We start from the raw sequence: 22,364 nt of genomic DNA, 5'->3' as shown, positions 1-22,364 counted from the left end.
GGAGGTTTTCCATTGGGGTTCACATGCAAATTTTCCATTTTTAAGTCTGGTTTTTTCTGAGGCGGCCATTGAACAATGAACTTGGTGGGTTTTCCATTTTGATTTTCTGAGGGTGGAAAATTTAAACTCTCAAAGGTTTTCCTTTTTATTTGCACCCGTTTTTCGTGTTTGCTACAATTTTATGCTCTTGTAAAAGGATATTTATAAACTTACCCAGGAATTTGGTGAGTAGGTGGGATATTGAAATGTTTTAAAAATGTAAAAATAAACTAAAATATTTAAAAAGTAGGTATTCTACAATATAAATTATCTTATAACAAATTTTGTTTGACCACAATTTGTGGTGTAAACTATTTTATTGCATACCCTTAGGAGCATTTTAAAAGGATGTGAAGTCCATAACGAGATCTGCTTAAATTAAAAATGTTTTATTACTGAATTATTATTCGTTAAAAAAGTGCTCAGAATCTTTTTTATTTCACCATTTTTGGTAACACTCATGGGTATTGGTAGCTTCGATTTATCCAGCTTCATTTTCCTTGTTATTTATTCTATTTTCTTGCTACTTTTTAGCTGTTGTTTACTCGCCTGTCTTGGGGCATTTGTCGTTTTCTCTGTGTTCTGGACTTCGTCCTCGTTCCCATTTGTTTCTTGTGCAAATATTGAATTTGCGCTTTTTTTCCCCAGCTATTTGCCGGAGCCGGGAGTGGCCCAGACTTTTGAAACTTTTCATTTCGGGGGGGGGGGGGTTATTCCTTTGTTTCGCCTGTTTGCTTAATTTTTGTATGCGATTTTCTTCATCTACTTTTTTGCTCATTTCATATTTTCATTGTAATTCAATTGTGTTTTCCCATGCCGCGACGCCAAAATGTTTGCACAAGTCTTATGTTCTCTCCAGTCGGGTGAATAAAAAGGGGTGTATTCCCGCCCCTCATCGGCGGTGCGGTGTCCTTGTTCCTTTTACTCGCTAAACGAATTGAAATTCAAAGCATCAAATTGTCAGCCAGTCACGCAGAAATTTAACATATGTTGGCCGTATAATTTGCGAGCACTTTTTATTGAGCCACGAAATTACCACAGTCTGTTATCCTGCATCCTTGAGAAACAAAGGAGAATAGATAAATTATAGTAAAATTTAAGATAAACAAGAAAGGTAGCTGTCTTTGGGAGACCGACATTTCTATATCATTGCATAGAAAATTAATTATCTCAGTCAAAAATGCATTAATTTGCAATCCGAAAACTTTTCTGTGCTAGTTTTTATTAGGCGAATAAATCTGCATGTTAAATTTTAAATGTAAAATTTAATTATTATTTTTTTTTTTAATTTTAACCCCTTATAAAATTTGGAACAAATTGATACATTTTGTTTTCTCCCAAAGATGGCTAGATCGATTCGGTTCTTTATGCTGATTAAGAATAAAGAATATAAAATTATAGGGTCGGAAATGACTCCTTCACTGCGTTACAAGCTTCTGACTGAAATCATAATTCCCTTTACGGGTATAAGAATTAAACTTCGTAATTATTTGTTTCAGGGAAGTAAATAATTCAGGAATAATTAACTTTATTAAAATAAAATCACTTAAATGTGTTTAAAGGTTTTATATTTACACCTTTAAACACAATTCAATCTTATGTTGCAATTATAACCACGGTTCGAGTCTAAGCTGATCCAGGAAGTGTTTTGGAAATGGGCAGCAGATCTCTCTCACTCTCTGGCGCCTCTTTCCAATAAGCCGAAGCAATGCCTCCTTCCAATATGACTTGGAGAGCTCTCCCGATGGCCATGCAAATTCAGTTTATCAAACGACGCCGGTCGGAGCGGGAGTAAAAAACGAAAAAATCTCCGTGCAGGAGGTCGCCGCGTCGGTTAACGGTAAAAACAAACGGAAAATTACCGCAGAAAACTCGGTTTTAATTTGGAAAAGTGCGAAAAATCAGTAAGCCCCCGCAGTGAAAAGTGTTTGTAAAGCGGGGGCAGACCGAGCCGTGGTCGTGTGTTTGTTTTTCAATTACTAAACGTCTGTGGTGATATATGTTAGTACATATATATGCAAATATATATGTAAATACATATATACTTAGTCAAGATCAGTGCGCTTTTCTTGGCTAGTTAAGTTTTTTGTTTTTTGTTATGTGCAAGTGAAAATCCAAGCAGGCAAAGTAAATGTATTCGCGTTTTCAAAACCTTCAATAAGACAGCTTAATTTCATCTTTCTCGTCCGTTTTCGTATACCAATTCGCCGTTGGGAGCTGCAGCTGCTACATGCAGCGTAATGCGAGTGAGTGAAACAAACTGATTTTCATAATCCTTTTTCGCCCGCCTTTTTGTGCATTTGCGCGCGGAATTTTTGCTCATCTCCTATCCTTTAATCAGTGCTGCCGGGTTATGGGTAGACGTAGTAGCTAAATACTGAGCACGAAAAAGCTAAAAAAGCTATATTAAACAAAGAAGATAAATAAAACCTGCCAGATAGTTTTCTGTTAAAGTTAACAGCACTAAATTTATTATTAAACATAGTGTTTAGAGAGGTAAAAGTACGCCAGACTCCATTTGAACCCCCATAATTTGGCAATTATAAAGCGCAAGATCTAGCGTGAAAATAGTTTAACCATTGTGGCCATTTCAAATATGATAGATGTAGTCAGAAAAAAGCTAAGCTGGCTACAGTGCCTTGAATACTCCTTTGAAATTCCCGTAGGAAGTACCGTAACGGTCCGCTCTCTCGCTCGTAAGGTGGAACCTGTAAGTGAAAGAGGCTCTTAAAGAGAACACGATGCACTCTTCTTGTTTTTAATTTTGGCAATTATAGATCTGCTCTCTTTGTTTATCATTTTTTTTTCTTGGCAAAGAGACAAAATTCGCCGTTGGGAGCTGCAGCAGCATCTAATGTAATGTGAGTGAGTGAAACAAACTTATTTTCATAATTCTTTTACGTCCACCTGTTTTTTGCATTTGCGCGCGGAATTTTTGCGCTAATCTGGTGGCGGGCAGTGTATATGATTTATAGGGTTGGAAATGATTCGGTCAGTGTTTCAAGCTTCTGACTAAAGTTATAATCCCTTGCAAGGGTTTTAATAAAAGTATCCAAAATTATATATGTATATCAAACTTTTATATTACTTAATCTATTAGCTTAATAGCATAATATATTGTATTATATTAAAGTCTTCTGAAGAACTCTCAGTACTTCCTATATAATGACTTCTTCACTGCGTTGCAAACTGACTGAAACTATAATACCCCGTATTTACCCATTTTTTTTTTCAATATTTATCTATATTTTTTAAGAAACTTTTTTGTACAAACTAAAGGTTTAAAGACGCATAACTAGACCAAAAATTCATTAATTTCGGTATCCTGTTATGTGCTAGTTTTTAATAGGCTAATAAATCAGCATACTCAATTTAAAATTTAAAAATATTTCATTTTTTGTCAAATTTTGACAATTTTAACGATGTATAAAATGTTGAAAAAATTTATAAAAATTAATTTTCTTTCCTACATACCTAAGACTCGCCTTTTGATGCTGATCAAGAATATATATATGATATATAGGGTCGGAAATGACTCTTTCACAGCGATACAAGCTTTTGACTAAAAGTATAATACCCTAAAGGGTTTAAAAGTAATATAAAATAATCTTGTAACTGAATATTGAATTTATTTTTGAAAATAAGTAATCAAAAAGAAAGCAGTTGATGTATTTGTTCATATATTTCCCTTCTAATATGCAATAACTTTAATAAAATAGTTTATTTAACCAAGAAAAGATCCTACTCCATACCCCTAAAAGAAAAAATAACTACAAAAAGCATTATTCGAAGGAAAAGCATGGAAGGAAAAGCATAAAGAAAACTTAATTTTCGTTAGTCCTGCCAAGTGGCGGGTGATTAATGATGTCGAGGGCCACGACAATATTATGAAAACGCGTTCGAAAATTTCATTAAATTGTTATAAATGAAGCGGACTGGCGTAAGGAAAAATGAAACGTTTTCTCTCGCACAGAAAATTCAATTTGCAAATGCAGCAAATGTTTGCTAGCCCCGTCCCAGGGAAATCTATCAAATGGAAACCTGCCGAATGAATGAAATCTCGGCCGGGCAATCTCCCCCAGAATTCCATATGAATGGCCTACGGGGCTTATCACAGCCCATTTTGGACCAGCACTTTGAATATGACCAATGCCATCGATATATTCCCCCATCGGTTTAGTCCATTGAAAACCAAAAATTGCTCAAAGCCATTTTGTGTTCGTTTTCATTCAGGACTCTTGAGGTTTTTTCTTCTCTTCTTGGTTATTTGAACTGGACAGACGTCGTCGTCTGCTCGGGACTGATAACATTCAAAGGAGTCCTGAGTCAGGATTCGAGTGCTCGCCAATTATGTGTGAGTGCTGGCCGAGATTGGGCCGTACTCTGGCCGCCGTTTGATGTGTACTGGGGTGTGTGTGTGTGTGTGTGGATCTGCAAATTAAATAGGGTAAGTAATGTGGTCCAGATTTCACTTTTGGTCAGATTAAAAATTTATTTGCTGCTTTGGACAGCTGCCTGGAAGGCAAATTCTCAAGTTTTCAATGAATATACAAATATAAAGGAAAGTGTTTGTGAAAAATAAACTTCACTGAAAGTAAGCTTAAAAATTAATAAATTAAGTAATTCATGAACTCCTCTTTAAATGTAATATGTTTATAAAGAATTAATACCATCACTATTACGTTTTTTATACAAATAAATCCACACCATATGTACTATTCCCTTGGACCATCATTTACCTAATTTATTGGCACACTTCCATTAAGATATCTCCAACAAGGACTTGACTCGCTTAAGCGATTTCAAAAGGATACGTACTCCTTCTTCTGCCAAGGATACGGGAGAACGGAAAACAGCAAACAACAGGAACTAGGACACGAGAACAAGACCGAAATCAACCACCGAAGCGGGCACCATATGACATAACTATGTGTGAATTGATGGCATAAACCCTTTTCCCCAGCTCCTTTCTATTTTTTTTACAGAGAGCGAATCAGAGCTCGGCAAACCTTAGGGGTTGGGGTTGGGATGGCTAAAAAAGGATTTACACGCTTGCCTCGATATACAAATAAGGGTTTCTGCCATATTGACTGTCGCCGGGGCCCAAAAGATGAAGTGATTTCTTATCCAACAAATCCACACTCGACATCGGGGGAAAAAAATAGAAATAAAATAAAATAAAAAGGGTTGTGCTGGTGTGGGTCCCCTCTTCGTCCTTCGGATCCTGGCTGGCGCTTGGCCCGCGTTTGCCAGGAAGTTTATTAAAAAATGGTCGTGTTTGCCTTTGTCGCGTGGCTGGCGAACGCTTTTGGAATGGGCCAAGGAAATCAGTTAACTAAATATCTCGTTCAATATTTATTTAGGCTTCGCCTAATGAGATTCGAGTGGCACACGTCGGCAGGCAATGAACCTAAAACGGTGGCTAATTGAATAATAAACTTAATCCTTTTGGAAATTATGGAATTATGGAAAAGATAATTAAATATACAAAACAATTACATATAAACTTATCTATAAACTTATGTAGAATTAAAATTAATGCTTTTTTGGCTTAGCTATGATCAAATACTATTGACACCAGTGCGTATGCGTAATTTTTTATTTGGGACTGTTTTATACCCTTGCAGGGTATTATAATTTTATTCAGATGCTCGTAATGATGTTAAGGAATCATTTCTGACCTTATAAATTATTTATATTCTTGATCAGGATCAACAGGCGAATCTTTTTAGGCATGTAGGAAAGAAAATTAATTTTTGACAATTTTTTCAATATTTTATAAAATTGCCAAAAATCGGCAAAAAATTTAAATTTTCTTTTAATTTTTAATTGAGTATTCAGATTTATAAACCTAATAATAATTAACAAAGGAAAGCTTACCGAAATAAAGTGAATGCTTTTTTTGACTTAGTTATGAGTTTTTTAAATTTTGATTTGTTAAAGAAATTGTCATATAAAAATATTGGATAAAAAAATTTTCATATTTTAAGCTTAGTTATGATCGATATCCGATACGATCCTATAATTCGATCATTTATTTCTTGAACTAGGCCTGATTTTTCCTATTAGATCTATAGACATGATATAATTATAATGGTGAAGACATAGCGCATTAGAGGACACATGATTATCCAGATTCATTGCATTTGTCAGGTGATATTTTTGGGGTGGAAGGGTAATCACTTTCACAATCACTAGAGATGTTAACAGTGGGGAGGCCGGGCACAGACTGAGGCCACCGCGACTTAAGTGCCTCTATTTATACTTTCCAAGTAAAGAGAACAGAGAAAGTGAGAGCGTGAGAGTAAAAGAGATCTCTGGAGGTAGGCAGAGAAAGATAGAGAGTAAAAGCCATCTCTTGAGATATGCAGATATAATGAGAGAAAGAGTATCTCTAGAGGCACACAGAGAGAGAGATAGATATACCAAAAAAGATACTTTTGATGCTGATCAAGAATATATATAAACTTTGAATAATAATAAAAAAAGCAAGTTGCAGCAACTAATCTTCATAAATTTCTTAAATGTTTTTTTTTTTAATTAATTGAATTCCCCCACAAAAAGATACTGTAATGTTTTTTTTATAAATAATTTTATCGGAATAATTTTATTGAAATTTTTGGATGTTTAGGTCTAAGTTCAAGTGTTTAAGATCAATTTACAATTGGACATCGTACAACAACATCGGTATACATACATTCACATCTAAATGAATACACATTAAATACAGCTCTAGGGATCAATCGATGATGTGTGACTATAGGATATAGGACACAACAGATACATACATATATTTATGGCATTTTTGGGGGTCTTGTTAGAACTAGAGAAACTCTTCTACATGCATACAGATACCAATAGGTAATGTGGAGCTATAAGTACTCATAAATTCGTAATGGATCTCTTCTGATACGACTGGCTATCACCTAGATTCCTAAATACATCCATGGCTTTTGTTGTATTTGATATGGAGTGTGTCTGTTTAGTGTGTTTGTGTTGGAATGTTGTGGAAGAATTTGGAGTAAAAGCTGACTATATACAGGTATTTCCGGGGATCTTCGGATCTTCCTATTCGCCGGAACTGATGGAACTGCCGCAGAGAGAACCGGAACCGGCTTCCATTTGCATGTGGGACATGTTCAGGGCCTGAGGTGGATACCCAAAGGCATGACTGCTCAGAGGAGTACCCGTGGGACTGTCCAGGTCCAGGGAGGGATTGATGCGTTTCTCCTTCTGGCGACGATTGCAGAACCACACACGCACCACCTCCTTGTCCATATGCAGGCGCTCCGATAGCTGGTTAATCTCCTCCGAGGTGGGCTTGCAGTTCATCAGAAAGGCCTTTTCCAGGGTGGTACGCACTGTGGTCTCAATAGAGGTGCGTTTCTTACGCCTGCGTCCCAGGATACTCTCTGGAGTGCTGGTCAAACTGCTGGTCATCGTGTTGATATTAAACACACCGCCACCTGACTTGGCCACACTCGAATCGGCATCCTCCAGCCACTTCTGGAGCAGTGGCTTTAGCTTGCACATGTTCTTGAAGCTCAGATTGAGGGCCTCGAAGCGGGAGATGGTGGTCTGAGAGAAGTCATTGCCATAGAGCTTACCCATGGCCAGACCCACGTCACCTTGGGTGAAGCCCAGCTTGATCCTACGCTGCTTGAAGGTCTTGGCGAACTGCTCCAGCTCCTCCAAGTCCGTGGTCTCCTCCGGCGACTGTTCCAGCTTGGCCATGGCCGAGGCCACTGTCAGACCACTCTGGGGTTTGGGAGTACTCTGCTGCTGGTGCTGATGCTGATGCTGCTGCATGCTGGGTGTATTTGGAGTCATCACAGCACTGCTCAGTCCCAGGGAATTGGCAGTCATCGAGTTGGGGGGCGTCCGCTGCTGGGACTTGCTGCTGTGCCTGGGCACAGGACTCAGGGAGGGACTTCTTAGGGGAGACTTGGCCAACGGCGTGGAATAACTGGGCGGATGATCCTCCCTCTGCTGCTGCTTTATCTGCTGTAGTGCCTGAAACTGGGCCAGGGCCTGCAGAGAATTCTGGAGCAGAAACTGTGAGGCCAGATTTTGATTGGGAAAAGCCTCGGGAGCCAGTTGTCGGACCATTTCGATGTAGCTATGCAATTGAAGCTGCAGCGCCTGATGCATTTCCTCGGGCGCAAAATTCATAGGCTGTGGTGGCACCACACTGGGCTCCAGCTCCTCTTCCTCCTTCACTGTTTCCTGCTTGATTTCAGCTAATCTCTTTGGCGGTGGAGCCAAGTCCAGGACCTCGTTCTCCATCTCTGGATCCAGATCACGGGCCTGGCGCTTGCTGCTTAGATTCTGTGGCATCTCGACGCAGTTCTCGCCCAGTTCAAGTTCCTCCTCCTCAAAACTCTTGCCGCAGTCTGTAAGCAAAGGAAAAGAAGATATTTTTATATGTTATACGGAAAAGAGATATATTTTTATATATGTACATGTATGTATATATATATAGTAAACGTCGATTGTGGTGGGTAGTTTGCTTTTCAATTTTCCAACTCAATGAAGTTCAAGTAGCCGGACTCTGGTCAACGCACGCGTCCTATAATTTGATTTTAAGCAAAAGACTGTGCAAGTTTTACAATATTTCCAAAGCTATTTTGAAGGGTATCGCAAGGATATATTGGATTTATGAAAAAGTTTGATTACAAAGGAAGAACCTAATATGTTGTAATTTTTGTATAATAGTAAAAGTATTAAAGGGATATTGTTTTTGTGGCTAATTTAATTTAAAATCTTTTTTGATTAACATTTTTGAAGGTAGCTTTTGGTATTTAACTACGTACGTTTTCTACTTTTTATTCTCCCTTAAAAAAAATAAAAATTTAAACACTTTACAATATTTTCCTATATTTTAAAAAGAGTATATATTGTAAGTTCATTTTTCTTAGACCAATTTATCTTCAGCCTTTTTAAGGCAAATTTTATTCAATCTTCCAATTGAATTCCCATCCTTTTTTTCCTTGGCTATCCTGTCCAATGTCTGCGTCCTGCGGTTAGCTACGATAGACGCTCAAGCGGAAGGGTTCGCCTTTGTGGCCTCCACTTCCCCCATTGAACCCACAGCGAACTCTCCACCAAAAAAACTGTGTTGTTGAAAACCCAATCATGCATAATAATTGAAAAATAGCCGTACATCAGAGAGCAGTACATAGGAGTCAAACAGGAAGCTGGGCCCAGCCGAGTCCTTTGTCTCTGGTAAATGCGCAGGAGCTCAGATTTCATAATTATTTTCTTAACAAAAAATGATTGATTTAAGAGAGGAATAAAATATAATGAGAAGGAAACTAGTGACAGGAGAAATATTATAAGAAATAATAAATGCAGAGACAACAATTCAATTAAGAAATACTCTAGAAAAAAATATATAACATTCAACTTCTAAACATTTGTTTTAAATGTAAAAAGTGAAACCCTAAGCATTTACAAGGCAAAAAATCAAACCCTGTAAACCGATTTAGAGACTGGAATTGATAGTTTTAAGCGGATTCAACCCCATGTTAAACTCGATTCATAGGATTAGAGGACATTTTTCAACAGAATATCTACGATGCGGGAGTTTTAAAACTTTGCCACTAAATTGCATGCGGCCAGCTGTTTTTATGACTCCCTTTATGTAGAACGGCAAAAGTTGAGAATACGCCATAATAAAATTAGCCATTGAAAGCGAATCGGGGAACCAGTCAAAACCAAGCCAAGGGTTAGGCGTATTCCCAACGAATTTGTCACCCTTTTTTGTGATCGAAATTTTGCAACCCCTCGTTTGATACGAGATTTTTCAAATTTAAAATTCGTTACAATTTCGAATGCACGAGTCGCGGATTACAACTAAATGCAACTTGCCACTGGAAGGGTTCCAAAGATGCATTGTTTATTTTGCAATACTATAAAAGGAGGTAAAGGAGGAAAGTCAAGAAGCCTCTGTGGAGCAAGTTCAAAATCTAGAAATACACATTACTGTGATCCTTTTGTGCTTGGAATGCGCCTGCAGTGCGCTATCCACGATCCTTGATTCCCTCTACCCAAAAACCAGGTGATGCCGCTTTGTCTGTTCTGCCGGAGCAGATGTGTTATCCTGCTGACGAGGCAAGCCGGCAAGTTCCTCGTTCTCGTCCTGCCACAATAGCAAATGTGTGAATGTTTCCACTGACAAATGAAGTGTTGCCTCTATTTGAAAATTCTGTGTACTCCTTTTTCCTCTTGCAGTTTTTAGGGGTTGATTTTTGGGATCCTAGCATCGATAAAAGGGAGTGTAAAGTGCGTTTCGATTTATGGGAAAGATATAGCCGCGCATATATGTATATATAAAGAGAGAGTGCATTGGTAAAGATTTATGGTGATAGAGAACTATAGAGTCTGGCAATCCAATTATCCTTGCATATCGCATGCAGTTTATCTACATACATATTTGGATATTTGGAAAATCGTTCTTTGATAAAAGTTTTATCATTAATAGTTTAAAATTACTTTTAAAACGTAGAAAAATGTTTTATATTGTAAAGCAAGAAATCCCTTGTAGCTTGAATTATAGGAATGTATATATATATATACATATATACAACAATACAATATATATATGAAAATTTTTTCTACAAATCGAAATTTAAAAACCGCATAACTAGGCCAAAAAGTCATTGATTTAAATTTGGAAGACTTTCCTATGTTAGTTAAAAATAGGTTAATACAACTGCATACTCAATTATTACAATTTTAACCCCTTATAAAATTTTGAAATTTTTGAAAAAATTGAATTTTACTCGGACATAGCTAGATCGACTCAGCTGTTGATGCTGATCAAGAATATATATGATTTATAAGGTCGGAAATGACTTCTTTACAGTGTTTCAAGCTTCTGACTAAAGTTATAAGCCCTTAGCTTTAATAAAGGTATCCAAAATTATATACATCAAAGTTTTATATTACCCAATTATTTTTAAAGTCAATTAGCGTAATAAAAATATAATGTATTATATTATATTCTTCCAAAAAACTCTCATTACTTCCTATATAATAATCCCTTAAAGCCTTAGCTTCCCCTTTAACCCTTCATTATAGAAACTCATACCTCCTCCTGACTCCTTTTTAAAAGCCCTATGATTTTCAACTTGTTTGCATGCCACACACAAAACGCCCTCGAAACGCCCACAGAAGGAAGTAGTATATTTCTAAATACAAAATGAAAAAAGGAGACACCCAATCAAAACCTCTGATTATAATATCCTTTACCCGCTGCCGCCATAGAATTACCCTTCAACCAAAAAAAGAGAGCCTCAATTAACTTCACGCAACCAAATCCTTTCAATTTGAATAACCGAGGGGAGATTGCTCAACAAGTGGCATTAAAAAAATAATATGTAAAAAAAGGTGGCAAAGGGTAACCCTTCACACCTCGTCGCTATTCAAATGATATGTTAAATAGGGTTGAGAGCGGGATCAACAGTTTGCCTTCAGTTCCGGCACTTGAGTTTTTTAAGCAGCCACAACCCTTTTATTTTTTTTCGTGTAGAGGAGGACTTCCCCTTTTAATATTATTTTGACAATATTTGAATATGCATAATAGAGAGAGGGGTGTTATCAAGAGGGGTTTAGGGTTAGAGCTAGGCACCCTTGGCACTCATTTGACTCGCCTAATTTGTGTAAACCAATAAAAATGCGCTTTTAATTGTCAACTACTATCGGATGGGCATGGGGCAACCCCTGCTAATGCCACGTCAATAAATTATAATATTCAAATCGGGGTTGGTTTTTGTTGCATGTTTTTGCATAGATTAGTTGCACTCGGTTAGGGGTTGTCCTGTTTAGGGGTTCGCACAATTCGAGGTCCTTGCATAATTGCTTCGGGCCAAAGTAGAAATTTACATTCTGACAAATTGTTATTTCTGTTTTGTTTGCCAAATAGAAGAGGGTCGTGTTAGGGTCAATGAAAAGCAGAGGGAGTTGAAGTTTTGGGAGGTCAAAAGAGCATGTATAGGGGTCTCAGAAGGATGATCTCCTGTTTTTAGCAAATACAGCGACCAGGGGTTGTTTTCGGGGGAGGATGTGGGTGGGTTTTTCCACGGACAAAATAAGTTTTTGGTTGGCATTCAGGGAAAATGGTCAAACGGATATTTAAAGTTTTGCAATTTTATAACAATGGACAATAATGAGCGGATATTTAAACAGAACAATGCTTCGTCTTTAATTAATGGTTATTTAAGGGAAAATTGAAATATTTTTAGGGAAATAAAATCTATTTCTAGAAATTATCGATAAGTAACAATAGTTCCTGCATGTTTCAATGAAGATCTTGTCAATAAAATAATTTTATTTATTTATTAAATTTTAAATATATTTAAACAATAAAAAGAATACGAATTTGTCTTGTAATTCCTCAATATCCTTCAGCTTCTCCACCCTTTAAATTCCTCGAATTTCCTATTGCCAAACCCAAAGGACTTCTGTTACGACTTCAGTCACACTTTGGTCACGTGCTGGTCCCTCAAAACAGCACCTATAATAAATATTATAGGTACCCCTCGTCCTAACCTAATGCCTCATTACCTATAACAGAACCAAGGACTCCAGTTCCTACCTAAGCCGAACCCAGGATATAAACTCTATAGAGGATAGGGGATGCGGCAAAGGGAGAGGCATGGCTGATTGCATATTGCAAAAAAAAAGGAGAAATACTGAAAACTATAAAAACTGGCTGTCTGTCTGTCTGTCCGTGTGAGTAATCAATTTAGCCACAAAGTAGCCACGTTCCGACACGAGTCGGCAGCAGCATAAAAAAAGGACATGCCAGCTGAATGCTGTCCAAGGATTAGCCATATATACATATTAAATAGTAAAATATATTTACCTGATAGTGAGCGCAGCGGTGAGGGCGGTGTGGGTGAGTTGGACATGTGCCGCATAACTGCAATGACAAAATACAAAACATATTTTATAATTTTTAATAATAATACTTTTGAGGCAAGAAAACCTCGAATGCAAATGACACGTACTCAAAGTCAAAGACAGACATGGAAAATAAATCCATAAAAGGGAGTGGGAGCTGTGTCCAGGGTGTTTTCAATTCATGTCTGGATCGTAAAATGTCCATTAGGAATTCGGACATATATACACACATTTTCTTCTTACATCTTTTCTTATGGCAAATATAACATGCAAAATTGTTCTTTCTCGCCCTCAGCTGAGTGCCCTGTGTTGTAAAATTTTTAAGGATCAATTTCCGCAAGGAAATAATACTTAAAGTAGTTTTCACACTATTTTATGGTCATTTCGCTCACTGTGAATATTTTTGAAGTGATTCAAGCTAGATTGTATAAGAGATTTGAGTTGTAGAAGTATTTTAACAAAGTTTTTAACAACACTTTAAATATTTTTCTTAAAAAGAGGGCACCTTTTGTGATTATATCTTTACAAATTAGATTTATTTTCATAGAAAGTTCTTTCCCAATCAGGTTTTAAATTAATTTTAATGTTTACAAAAATATTTGTATAACATATTTAATATAACATAATATATACTTCTTATAATAATTTACTAATAGATATATTAATTATATTAAAACTAAAAAAAACTCTTCGATTTTGCCCTAAAAAGTCCTGAAAACTGTCACAAAAATCCTTCTCTCTCTCTCTCTTTCTCTTCCTTCCCTTATCCACCGTCCACTTTTTCGTCCTTTCGCTCAGGCTTCCCTTTTTTTGTGCCATTTGGTTTTTTGTTTTGCAAAGTAGATATTAAATTTATAGCTCCCTCGGGGCGTAAGCAAAGTAGTATCCTTGCTGGGTCTGGGAAGGCAGGACAATGGGCAGCAGGAAAAAAGTAACATATTTTTACGACAATATATTGTTTGTGAGAATGCTCCGACTTGGGGAATCCTTGTGCATAATGTCTCCAATGCAGGACAATATAAATATACAGATTACCCATTGGCCATTCGGTTGGCGTTGTCCTTGTGGTCGGGTAATGGTTTTCCCCCGTTGGGATTGGGGCCAGCTTAGGCAGTGGCAGTGGCAATGGGTGTGGGGTGACCCTCACACCTCACTTGTTGGCAGGATAACAAGTGGCATTAGTCAAAGGATCTATGGGATTTTGGCAGAGGAGATGATCTGCATGTTAGCCTTGGAATATGTATTCCCTTTTCTCTTCTTTTTTTTATACCCACACCTTCGGCTTAAATGTAATTACAGAAAATTTGCCTTTTGTGGCTAAATTGGTTGCTTTTCCTTTGTTCTTTTACCAACTACCAAAAAAATCTCTGCTCCTTAGGACATCGTTTTCTCCCTAAAAAAAATGCCTCAGGAGGAAATGCGTAGAAAAAACGTTTCGTTTTTGTCTTTGTTCAAATGCAAAATACCATCAGAAGAAAAAAAAACGAGACAACGTCTTGGACACAGGTAAAAAGGACACTCTGCCAGGATGCAAATGTAAACACAAGCGAAGCGACGATCACACGCTCGCACAGTGGGATGTCAAGGACAGCTGCTGGCTAAAAACGACACCGCCAGGAGCAGCAGGACATCGCATCAAATCTATTGCAAAACGCCATGAAATCGTTCATCTGATAGGGAAATTGTCTGTGTGTGCCTGTTCTATATATATCCTGATCTAGACCCTCTGCCCCGGAATAATGTGTGGGCGTGTAATCATCATCGGTGTCCTTTGTCTATTCCAGGCTGGTTACCTTTCTTTCTGTTGGCCTTTTTCTGGTGGAAATTATTGCTCCAAGAAAGTGAAAAGTTGTATTTTTTTGGTAACAGGTACAAAGTCGCATTAATTTGGTTAGGATTTGGGTTTTCTTTTGGTTTTGTTTTCATGGTTTGGTTGCTTAAGGTATAATTTTGTAAAATTAATAATTAACTGATATTTTTGAATTGCAAAAGATTATTTTAAACGAATTTTAAAGTTGTTGTAAATAAATATGAACTACATTATAATATTTAAAAATCAGGTAATGCACTTTGTTGATTCACATAAATTACTTTAGATTTTTTTGAGCAGTAAAATGTATCATAAAAAGTAAGTACATAAATGTCTAAGATTTATCTATACCATATTTTACTAAATTTTTAATGTTGCTATCCTTTTAACTGCGAAATGTCCTCATTTCTTAACTTGCATTCCAGTTTTCCTACTATATTTCCATATATTTAAATTAAATTAAGGGTTTATAATCCCCAAACACCTGACAATCCTTTTCGGAAGTCCTTTTTTATAATGGAAGCAACTTGGCAACTCTAGAAAACTCACATGTGTGTGCTGTCGTTGTTGTTGTTGTTGCTGCTGAGGTAAGGTCCTTGCAGACTCTAATTTTTGGTATCTCCACATTTTCAGGTTGTTGTGGCGTTTGTTGTGCCAGTTGTGTGTTTGTGTTTGACGTTTGTGAGTTTTTTGGCGGTGTGGTTGCCTCCCAGAGACACCGCTGTTGTTGTTGCTGTAGCACCATCATTTTCGATTTCAGTTGATGTTAATTTATTGTTAATTTATTAAATTAAAACCAGCACTTGATATAGATATATATTCCACGAGGAGTAAGGTAAAAAGAACGTCTGCGATTCGTTTTTTGAATTCTCAACTTTTGTGACGTTTCTTTGGATCTTTTTTGTTTAAGTTAAGATACTTTTTTTTTGCTAGAGGCGACCGAAGCCGAAGAGTAGCCGAATGCAACTGACTGAATACGAGAAGACGAAGCGACTTGCTGCACTCGCTGTGGGACCCGTTATGTGCCGAGCATGCTATCCCGCACACACACTTGCCCTGTGACCCTCTCGCTCTCGCTGCCCTACGCTTATGATTTGCAGTGGCAGTTAGTTTTTCCACTCACTCACTCCACTCATTCCACTCACTCTACTCAAACTTCTCTCACTCGATGAGTCGCACTCACAATCAACCCTGCACCGTTAGCCGAATACATCCGGGTGTGTGTGTGAGTGTTGGTGAGTGTGGAACGTATTCTTTGTCGCCTGCATTCTGATCAGAATTTCCATTGCACTCCATTGTTGCTGCCTTCCCCTGAATTTTCCACTTTTTCCCTGCATTTTCCTGCATTAGCATAGGCCACAACTTGACTTCTCCTCCAGGAATGGGTGTGGCCTATATATATATATACATATATATTTGTATATATAATGCATTTACCCCGATTTCCCTTCGATTTTTCCTCTGATTCTCTTATTTTTCCCCCCAGATTTGTTCTGCGCAGTATGCATATTGCAATTTGCTCTCTGTTGGCTAGTAAATCATAATTAAGTACTATATATTATATATATTTGGCAGAAGGTAATGTCTGGTTGATATATATACATAAGGATATATAGTCAGGAATTGAGGGGTCAGTCTAGGGGCAAAAGTGGAGGTAGCTCCAAATTTGGTAAGATTCTTTATAAAATGTTGTACATTTATGTAAATCAAAGAAATGTATCCTAAATTGTATATATTTTATGATATCCTTTATGGTACCTTTTTATAGACAATAAAATTTAAATAATCTAATATAAAGATTGATTGGGATTTATATTACAAATCAAATCGATTTGATTCTAAATTATTTAAAAAATAATGTTTATCTATAGTTTAAATTAATATATAAACATAATGAAACCCCAATTAAATCCTAATTAAATACTGAACATATTTCCCTTTTAAGGGCAGTAACTATTACTCTATTTCTTTCAAAATCGTGTTATTTATAATAAAACCCAATCTTTTATTTCAATTCCATTGAACTCCTACAACTCATTGGTCACAGAATTTCCAGGATCCAGCAATCCTGACTGCAATCGTCCTGCCATCTAGCTTCGAGCACATTTCAGTGTGATTATATAAACACAAAACCCATTCATATAAACATCAGCGCAGCCATTGAACCGAGACTTTGGTCGAGTAATTACAACAAGTGTTGTTTGTTGCGTTCTCTCATTCTGAACAGCTTCCTCCCACACCCACTTACACACACACAGATGTACTAGGATTTTCCTTTTCCTCTTTGTTTTTGTATTTCCTGAAAAGTAAGGAAAAGCGTAGGGAAAGGGTCTTGTGGTGACAGCGCATACATTTTATGATTATGACTGTGACTGCGGCTGCATTTTTCTTAGCTTTTCTTTTGGCTCTTTGGAAAAGTTTTGTGCAAGTTTCAGGCGGAAAATAATGGGGAAAGAATTCTTATATTTTCCTTTAGCTGACCTGGGCCCATATCCCATTCCTTTTTTTTTTTTTTTTTTCCATTTTGACTGAATTTATTATTGCAAATTACTGTAGTGTAGCAACTTATGCAATAGTGAGCGATATCCCATTCCATCTGAAATGTTTTAATTAAAACTGCAAAATTATTGATTTTTGCTTTCTTTTCGTTTTAAATACATTAAATAACTTAAAAGTTTAAATGATCATATAATCATAATCACTATTTTAATAAAATCTATAAAAATCCCTCCTCTTAAATCAATTTAAATAAATAATAATACGAATACCACACCCTTTATTTACACATAACATCTCATTAAAGTGCCAAAATGATTTAAGAGCCAACATCGAAACAAGAAGAATGAGGAAAATCAATAGCAATCGTTCGATTCTTTCCCCAAAAACTAATTTCAATAGTTATCATTTTTGGGGTCCTGGCATTCCTGCTGCTGCTCCTGCTGCTGATTAAACTTGTCACTGGGAGACAAAAGATAAACAGTTCCTCACTTTGGATAGTTTCCCCTGTCTGTTACTTCGTTGGGCGGTGTCTAGGCAATTTGATTATTTGCCAGGAGCAGACAGTCAGGACAACCCAGACAGGACACACACTGACCGAAGACAAAAAAAAAGAAAGAGGAAGAAAAAGGGGGAGGCACACCCTCACCCACACACACACACATGTGCCAGTCCTGGCAACATAGAAGTTTTCGGGCATTGAAATTAATCAAGAAAATAAACGCTTGGCAGCATCGTCGCAAATTTATATAAGTTGGGGGGAAAAACCACACACACACACTTTGCATGACGGAAACAGACGGGACAAGGGCAAGGACATCGTCCAGGATCAACAGTGGGAGTGGGAGCTGCCGGGCTGAAGCTCTAACCCGGAACCCGGGTAGGTTGTGGTTGTGAAAACTCGGACATTTCCCTGTCGCTTCTCATTCAGCTATTGCAACGCATTAAAATGACATACCAATTTGCGTTAAGCAAATAAGACGAGACTAGCATTTGGGTTCTGGTCTATAGTTAGTTTTACTTTGGACTTTGGGACAGGGAGAATTGGGAGGAAGGTTAAGTGGTTGAGGGGGGGTCAGTTCTGGGGGTTCATAGCCTTGTGATGGGTGGTTTCTGCATGGTTTTTCCTGGGGTTTTCCTTCGGAGCCTTGGGGTTCGATGTAAAAACGCAATTTTTGCAGGATAATTTATGCGTACAATTTTATATTGAATGTACATTTACCTATTTGTACTTAAGAGGAATATTAAATAAATAAATGGTAAATAACATAACATAAATAAAACAGATGAGAGAAGACTACGTTTTTCAGGAAATCCTTGGAAACTTACAAAGAAAAATGAACTGTCATTATATTAAGAAATTAAATATTAACAAATATGTATATCACATCTTTCAGGTTCTCAGAAAACTTAGTAATCTATATATTTCCTTAATTTAATTCATTCCTACTCAAAAATATTTCACCTTTCCAACAAAACCCCTCAAAAAAGTAACGTATATTTTAACCAAGACTTTATTTTCTTTATCCCAAAATGGGTTAAAAAACAGGCACATAAATCAACCATACTTGTACCCATAAAAATTGTGAGAAAATTTTGCAAAAATTCCGTTAGATATCCCGTACTTAATCAGAGTCCTGGCACCCAGAAAAAATACAATATATATATAAAAAGGAACCGCAATTTTTCGTGCCTTTTTCTCACCCTCCTCGAAGACATAAAAATCGCACAAAAAATCACCCAAAAAAATGTTATGCCCTTTGTTCAATTTGAATTTCTTTCAATTTCGAGCTATTTTTACCTTAAAAAATTACGCATTATTGGGGTACATTCACCCTTAGGTAGACAGAGAGCCCTAAAACTAAGGGGTTGGTGCTACCCCTCGGTGTGGCGAATGCGAGTTTACCTTTGAGCTAAGCTGTGGAAGATCTTGGGTAATCCCTGACAGTGATCCTCAATTTTTACCCTTGAGTCCCTGTCTCTGTCTCTGTAGTTTTTTCCTCCCAAAAAAACGGCGCGCAATTTTCTTCGGCATTGTGAGATGGTAAAAATCGGAAGAAAATGCATTATTTTTTTGGTTGAAATTTTCTGCGAAGGGTTGTCGATTGACAGAGATTTTCTGTGGCAGATTGGCCCGAGGACGGGACAGAGCCTCTGGCAAGTCGAAATCAATAAACGTTAATAAATAATCCAAGAAGGGAAGAAGATGCGGCGCTAGAAATGCGGAAGTAAAGGGACATTTTGGAGGCTGTTTTTGTCCTTAATTCTCTATTGATTTTCGCTTTTGGTGGCGCAGTTTCCTCATCGATTTGCAATGGGTTCAATCGGGTTTCTTTTCTTTAATTTTGGCGCGTTATTTTTAAGGGGTTTTTTGTATATGTTTTTTTGTGTTTTCTGATCTGCAGATGGAAAGAGTTAATAAGTTTTTGGAGGGAACGTGGCTTCGAGAGGGTTCTCCTTAAGATTTTGTAACGGTTTGGAAATAGGTTTTAATAGAAATTTAAGGTTTCGAAGCTTAAAGGCTATGTTTTGATATTTGATTGAAATAGTTTTAAAGGTCTTAAAGGGTTTTATAAAAATCTGGTGATTATTAGTTCAAAACTTTCAACAATTTTATAACCCTCTATTACACTCTGATTTCCTGAAAACCAAAGCCATTTTCTATCTCTCAAAAAACTCCCACAACCTCCAAGCAATTTATGCTAATCTAACCCTTATTGCGCAACCATTTTTGAGTCTGTGAAGAAATTTAAATCGCATTTAAATAAAAGTGGTGGTGGTTTAAAAAATAAAAGTAAAGAAAAATGGATTTATGATCTCAGCTTTACAGCTTGTAAAGCGTTTTTATTGGATTTACGGCCACCCTTGACGGAGTTTGGTCCCCGGGGCGGGGCTCAATTGGCCATAAGCTGCTCAGAGTACCGGGTCACAGTTGGTAGTGACACCAGTTTTGCGTCAGAGCTTTTCTTTTGGATTTCCCGTGTGTGCGTGGGGTGAGTTCTTTTTTTTTCGTGTCCCTGTCAAAGGTTACCTCATGCAATTGTGGTTCGCTTGTGCGCCTCAAGCAACCTTTTTCCAACTACCCCACATACACAACCACCCACCGAATGGAATGACCCATGCCCCCTGACCCAACCACTCACCACCACCCACTGGCCGCACAAAGTGGTTTTAAATTCCATTAAATAAAGTTGTAAAGGTTGCTTTCGATGGATGGAGAGTTTTCACGCATATTTTGTTCGCACTTTTGTAAAATTTATTAATATTTTAGTGATTTTAAATGGAGTTTGTATGTTTGAGGGGGGATTTCCCTTTCTATTTCCAAGCTTTTCTCATTTCATTTGGTAACTTTGGGGTAGGTGATACCATGGAATCTATTGTATTAAATTGAGAGCTGGTAATTGAGTTTGGATTTTCTTGTCTTATTTTGAGTGCTTTGGATTTGAGTTTCTGTGAAATTTAATTTGAGAAATGAAAAGAGTTTTGTATGGAAACTAAAATTACCTGTTATTTTGAGGGAAAAGTACGAATTGGTATAATAAGTACTATAATTTCCTAATTAATCTAAACAAAGAAGAATTTCACATGAAAATTCTCTTCTAAATACATCTTTTATAAACTCAAATATCATATTTATTTTCCATCTAACCCAATTCCTTTGTTTTTCTTACCTTTACCTGTAAAAAAAACAATTAATTCGAGCATAAAACTTACCTTTGTTGACGGGACGACAATGTCGACCGTTTGGTGTTGGTTGCTCGTAAATGTCGTGGTCCTTGGGCGGAGCTGCTGGAGTTGGCGAGGATTGGGGTAGCGGCAGGACCTCCTCCTTGGGTAGAACAGTGGGTTGCATTGTCGTGGGTGGTAGCAGCTTTCTAGCCAGACCATTGCCATCACAAACGACCTCATGCCAATGATGATTATGTTCAGCTTCCTCAGACTGCTCCGGCTCCAGCTCTAGCTCTTGCTGAGGCTCTTGCTCCTGCTCCTGGAGGATTTCCTCCTCGTCCCGCAACTGCTGCTGCTTGAGCTGATGCTCCCGAATGAGGCGATCCCGTTCGTGGAAATGCCTCACGAACAAGTGGTCACCATTGGGATGTTGATGATGATGATGGTGGTGCTGGTGGTGGTGCTGTTGCTGTGGCTTCGGTGGGGTTAACGACTTGAACGTCTCCGTTTTGGGGGGATAGACGCCGGCTACCAAACTGCCCGGCAGACTATTAATTAATGTGCCCATTGTCCTTTGCTGGTAATGATGTTGTTGGAACATAATTTCGTGCAGCGGTATTAGAAATTCTGGCAGGGATTTCTGACGCTGCTTGACCAGCGTTTCCATGCCAAAATAAGAGACCGGCAGACATGTCTGCTGCTGTTGCTGTTGCTGCTGCTGCTGCTGACCATCCTCCATTGGCAGGACACGGCTACAGGCGGAAGTCATCATCTGCGGAATGGCGATGACATCCTTGTCCCCGGCACTATTATAATTATGATATCCAATGCCTTCGGCGGGCCTTAGATACCAGGGATTTAATATTGTTTTGTTGCCACGACAGCTTGTAGTAGCAGCCAGCGCTATAAATCACAGAGAAAGAGATAGAAAAACACAACCGTATAAAAAAAGGGTTTTCAGCAATTGCATTTTTATAGACTAGACCCGGAAAATGAAGTGAGAATTGGTTGATTTTTCTCCCCAAAAAATACAGGAAGTGATAAAGCTGATCAAAATGGGCTAAAAAAAGGGTAAAAAAAAGGGGTTATCGATATCATTATCAACACTTGCTGGCTTTTCACCCCTCAGCAACCCTCCTCCAACCCCTTTTTCTCGCTAGCATATTGCCAATGGAAACCGTTTATGTCACTATCAATTACTCATCATTATGGAACTCTGATACGCCTTTCCACCTTATAGACACCCCTTACCCCCATTTGGTTACGCTTTTTTTGTAGTTTGTATTTTTTCAGTGGGGGTTGTATGTCATAGATTCGCCATATTTTGTTCTTCAATCAGTTTAGTTTTTTTTTGTTCTACGCCAATCTATTCATTTATGACTTTGATTGATTATGAAATCTGTACATAATTTGGATTTTATAGTTTTCAGATAAAGTGTGTGGA

General features: G+C 37.6%; 1 protein-coding gene across 3 annotated transcripts in view; it reads right to left on the bottom strand.

Moving 5' to 3' along the window:
• Positions 1-6,655: 6,655 nt before the first annotated feature.
• The window catches only part of pdm2 (POU domain protein 2), a 31,023-nt gene continuing 15,314 nt past the window's right edge, over positions 6,656-22,364 (bottom strand). The window contains exons 2-4 of one of the 3 annotated variants that reach the window (XM_086834769.1): positions 20,966-21,823; positions 12,908-12,964; positions 6,656-8,432 (exon numbers count right to left, since the gene is read on the bottom strand). In XM_086834769.1, coding sequence (XP_086690895.1) covers positions 7,108-8,432; positions 12,908-12,964; positions 20,966-21,823 — 2,240 coding nt within the window. In that variant the 3' untranslated portion in view covers positions 6,656-7,107. Of the gene's footprint in view, positions 8,433-8,501; positions 8,758-12,907; positions 12,965-15,304; positions 15,724-20,965; positions 21,824-22,364 lie in introns of those variants that run through there. The other 2 variants (XM_086834770.1, XM_086834771.1) reach the window with 2 other exon arrangements.

This window comes from Drosophila serrata, unplaced genomic scaffold (genome assembly GCF_035046125.1).
Source record: "Drosophila serrata isolate PLE 108 unplaced genomic scaffold, ASM3504612v1 contig_275, whole genome shotgun sequence".
NCBI lineage: Eukaryota > Metazoa > Arthropoda > Insecta > Diptera > Drosophilidae > Drosophila > Drosophila serrata.
Note: the sequence above shows the minus strand (reverse complement) of the source record. Positions and strands in the feature narration are given on the sequence as shown.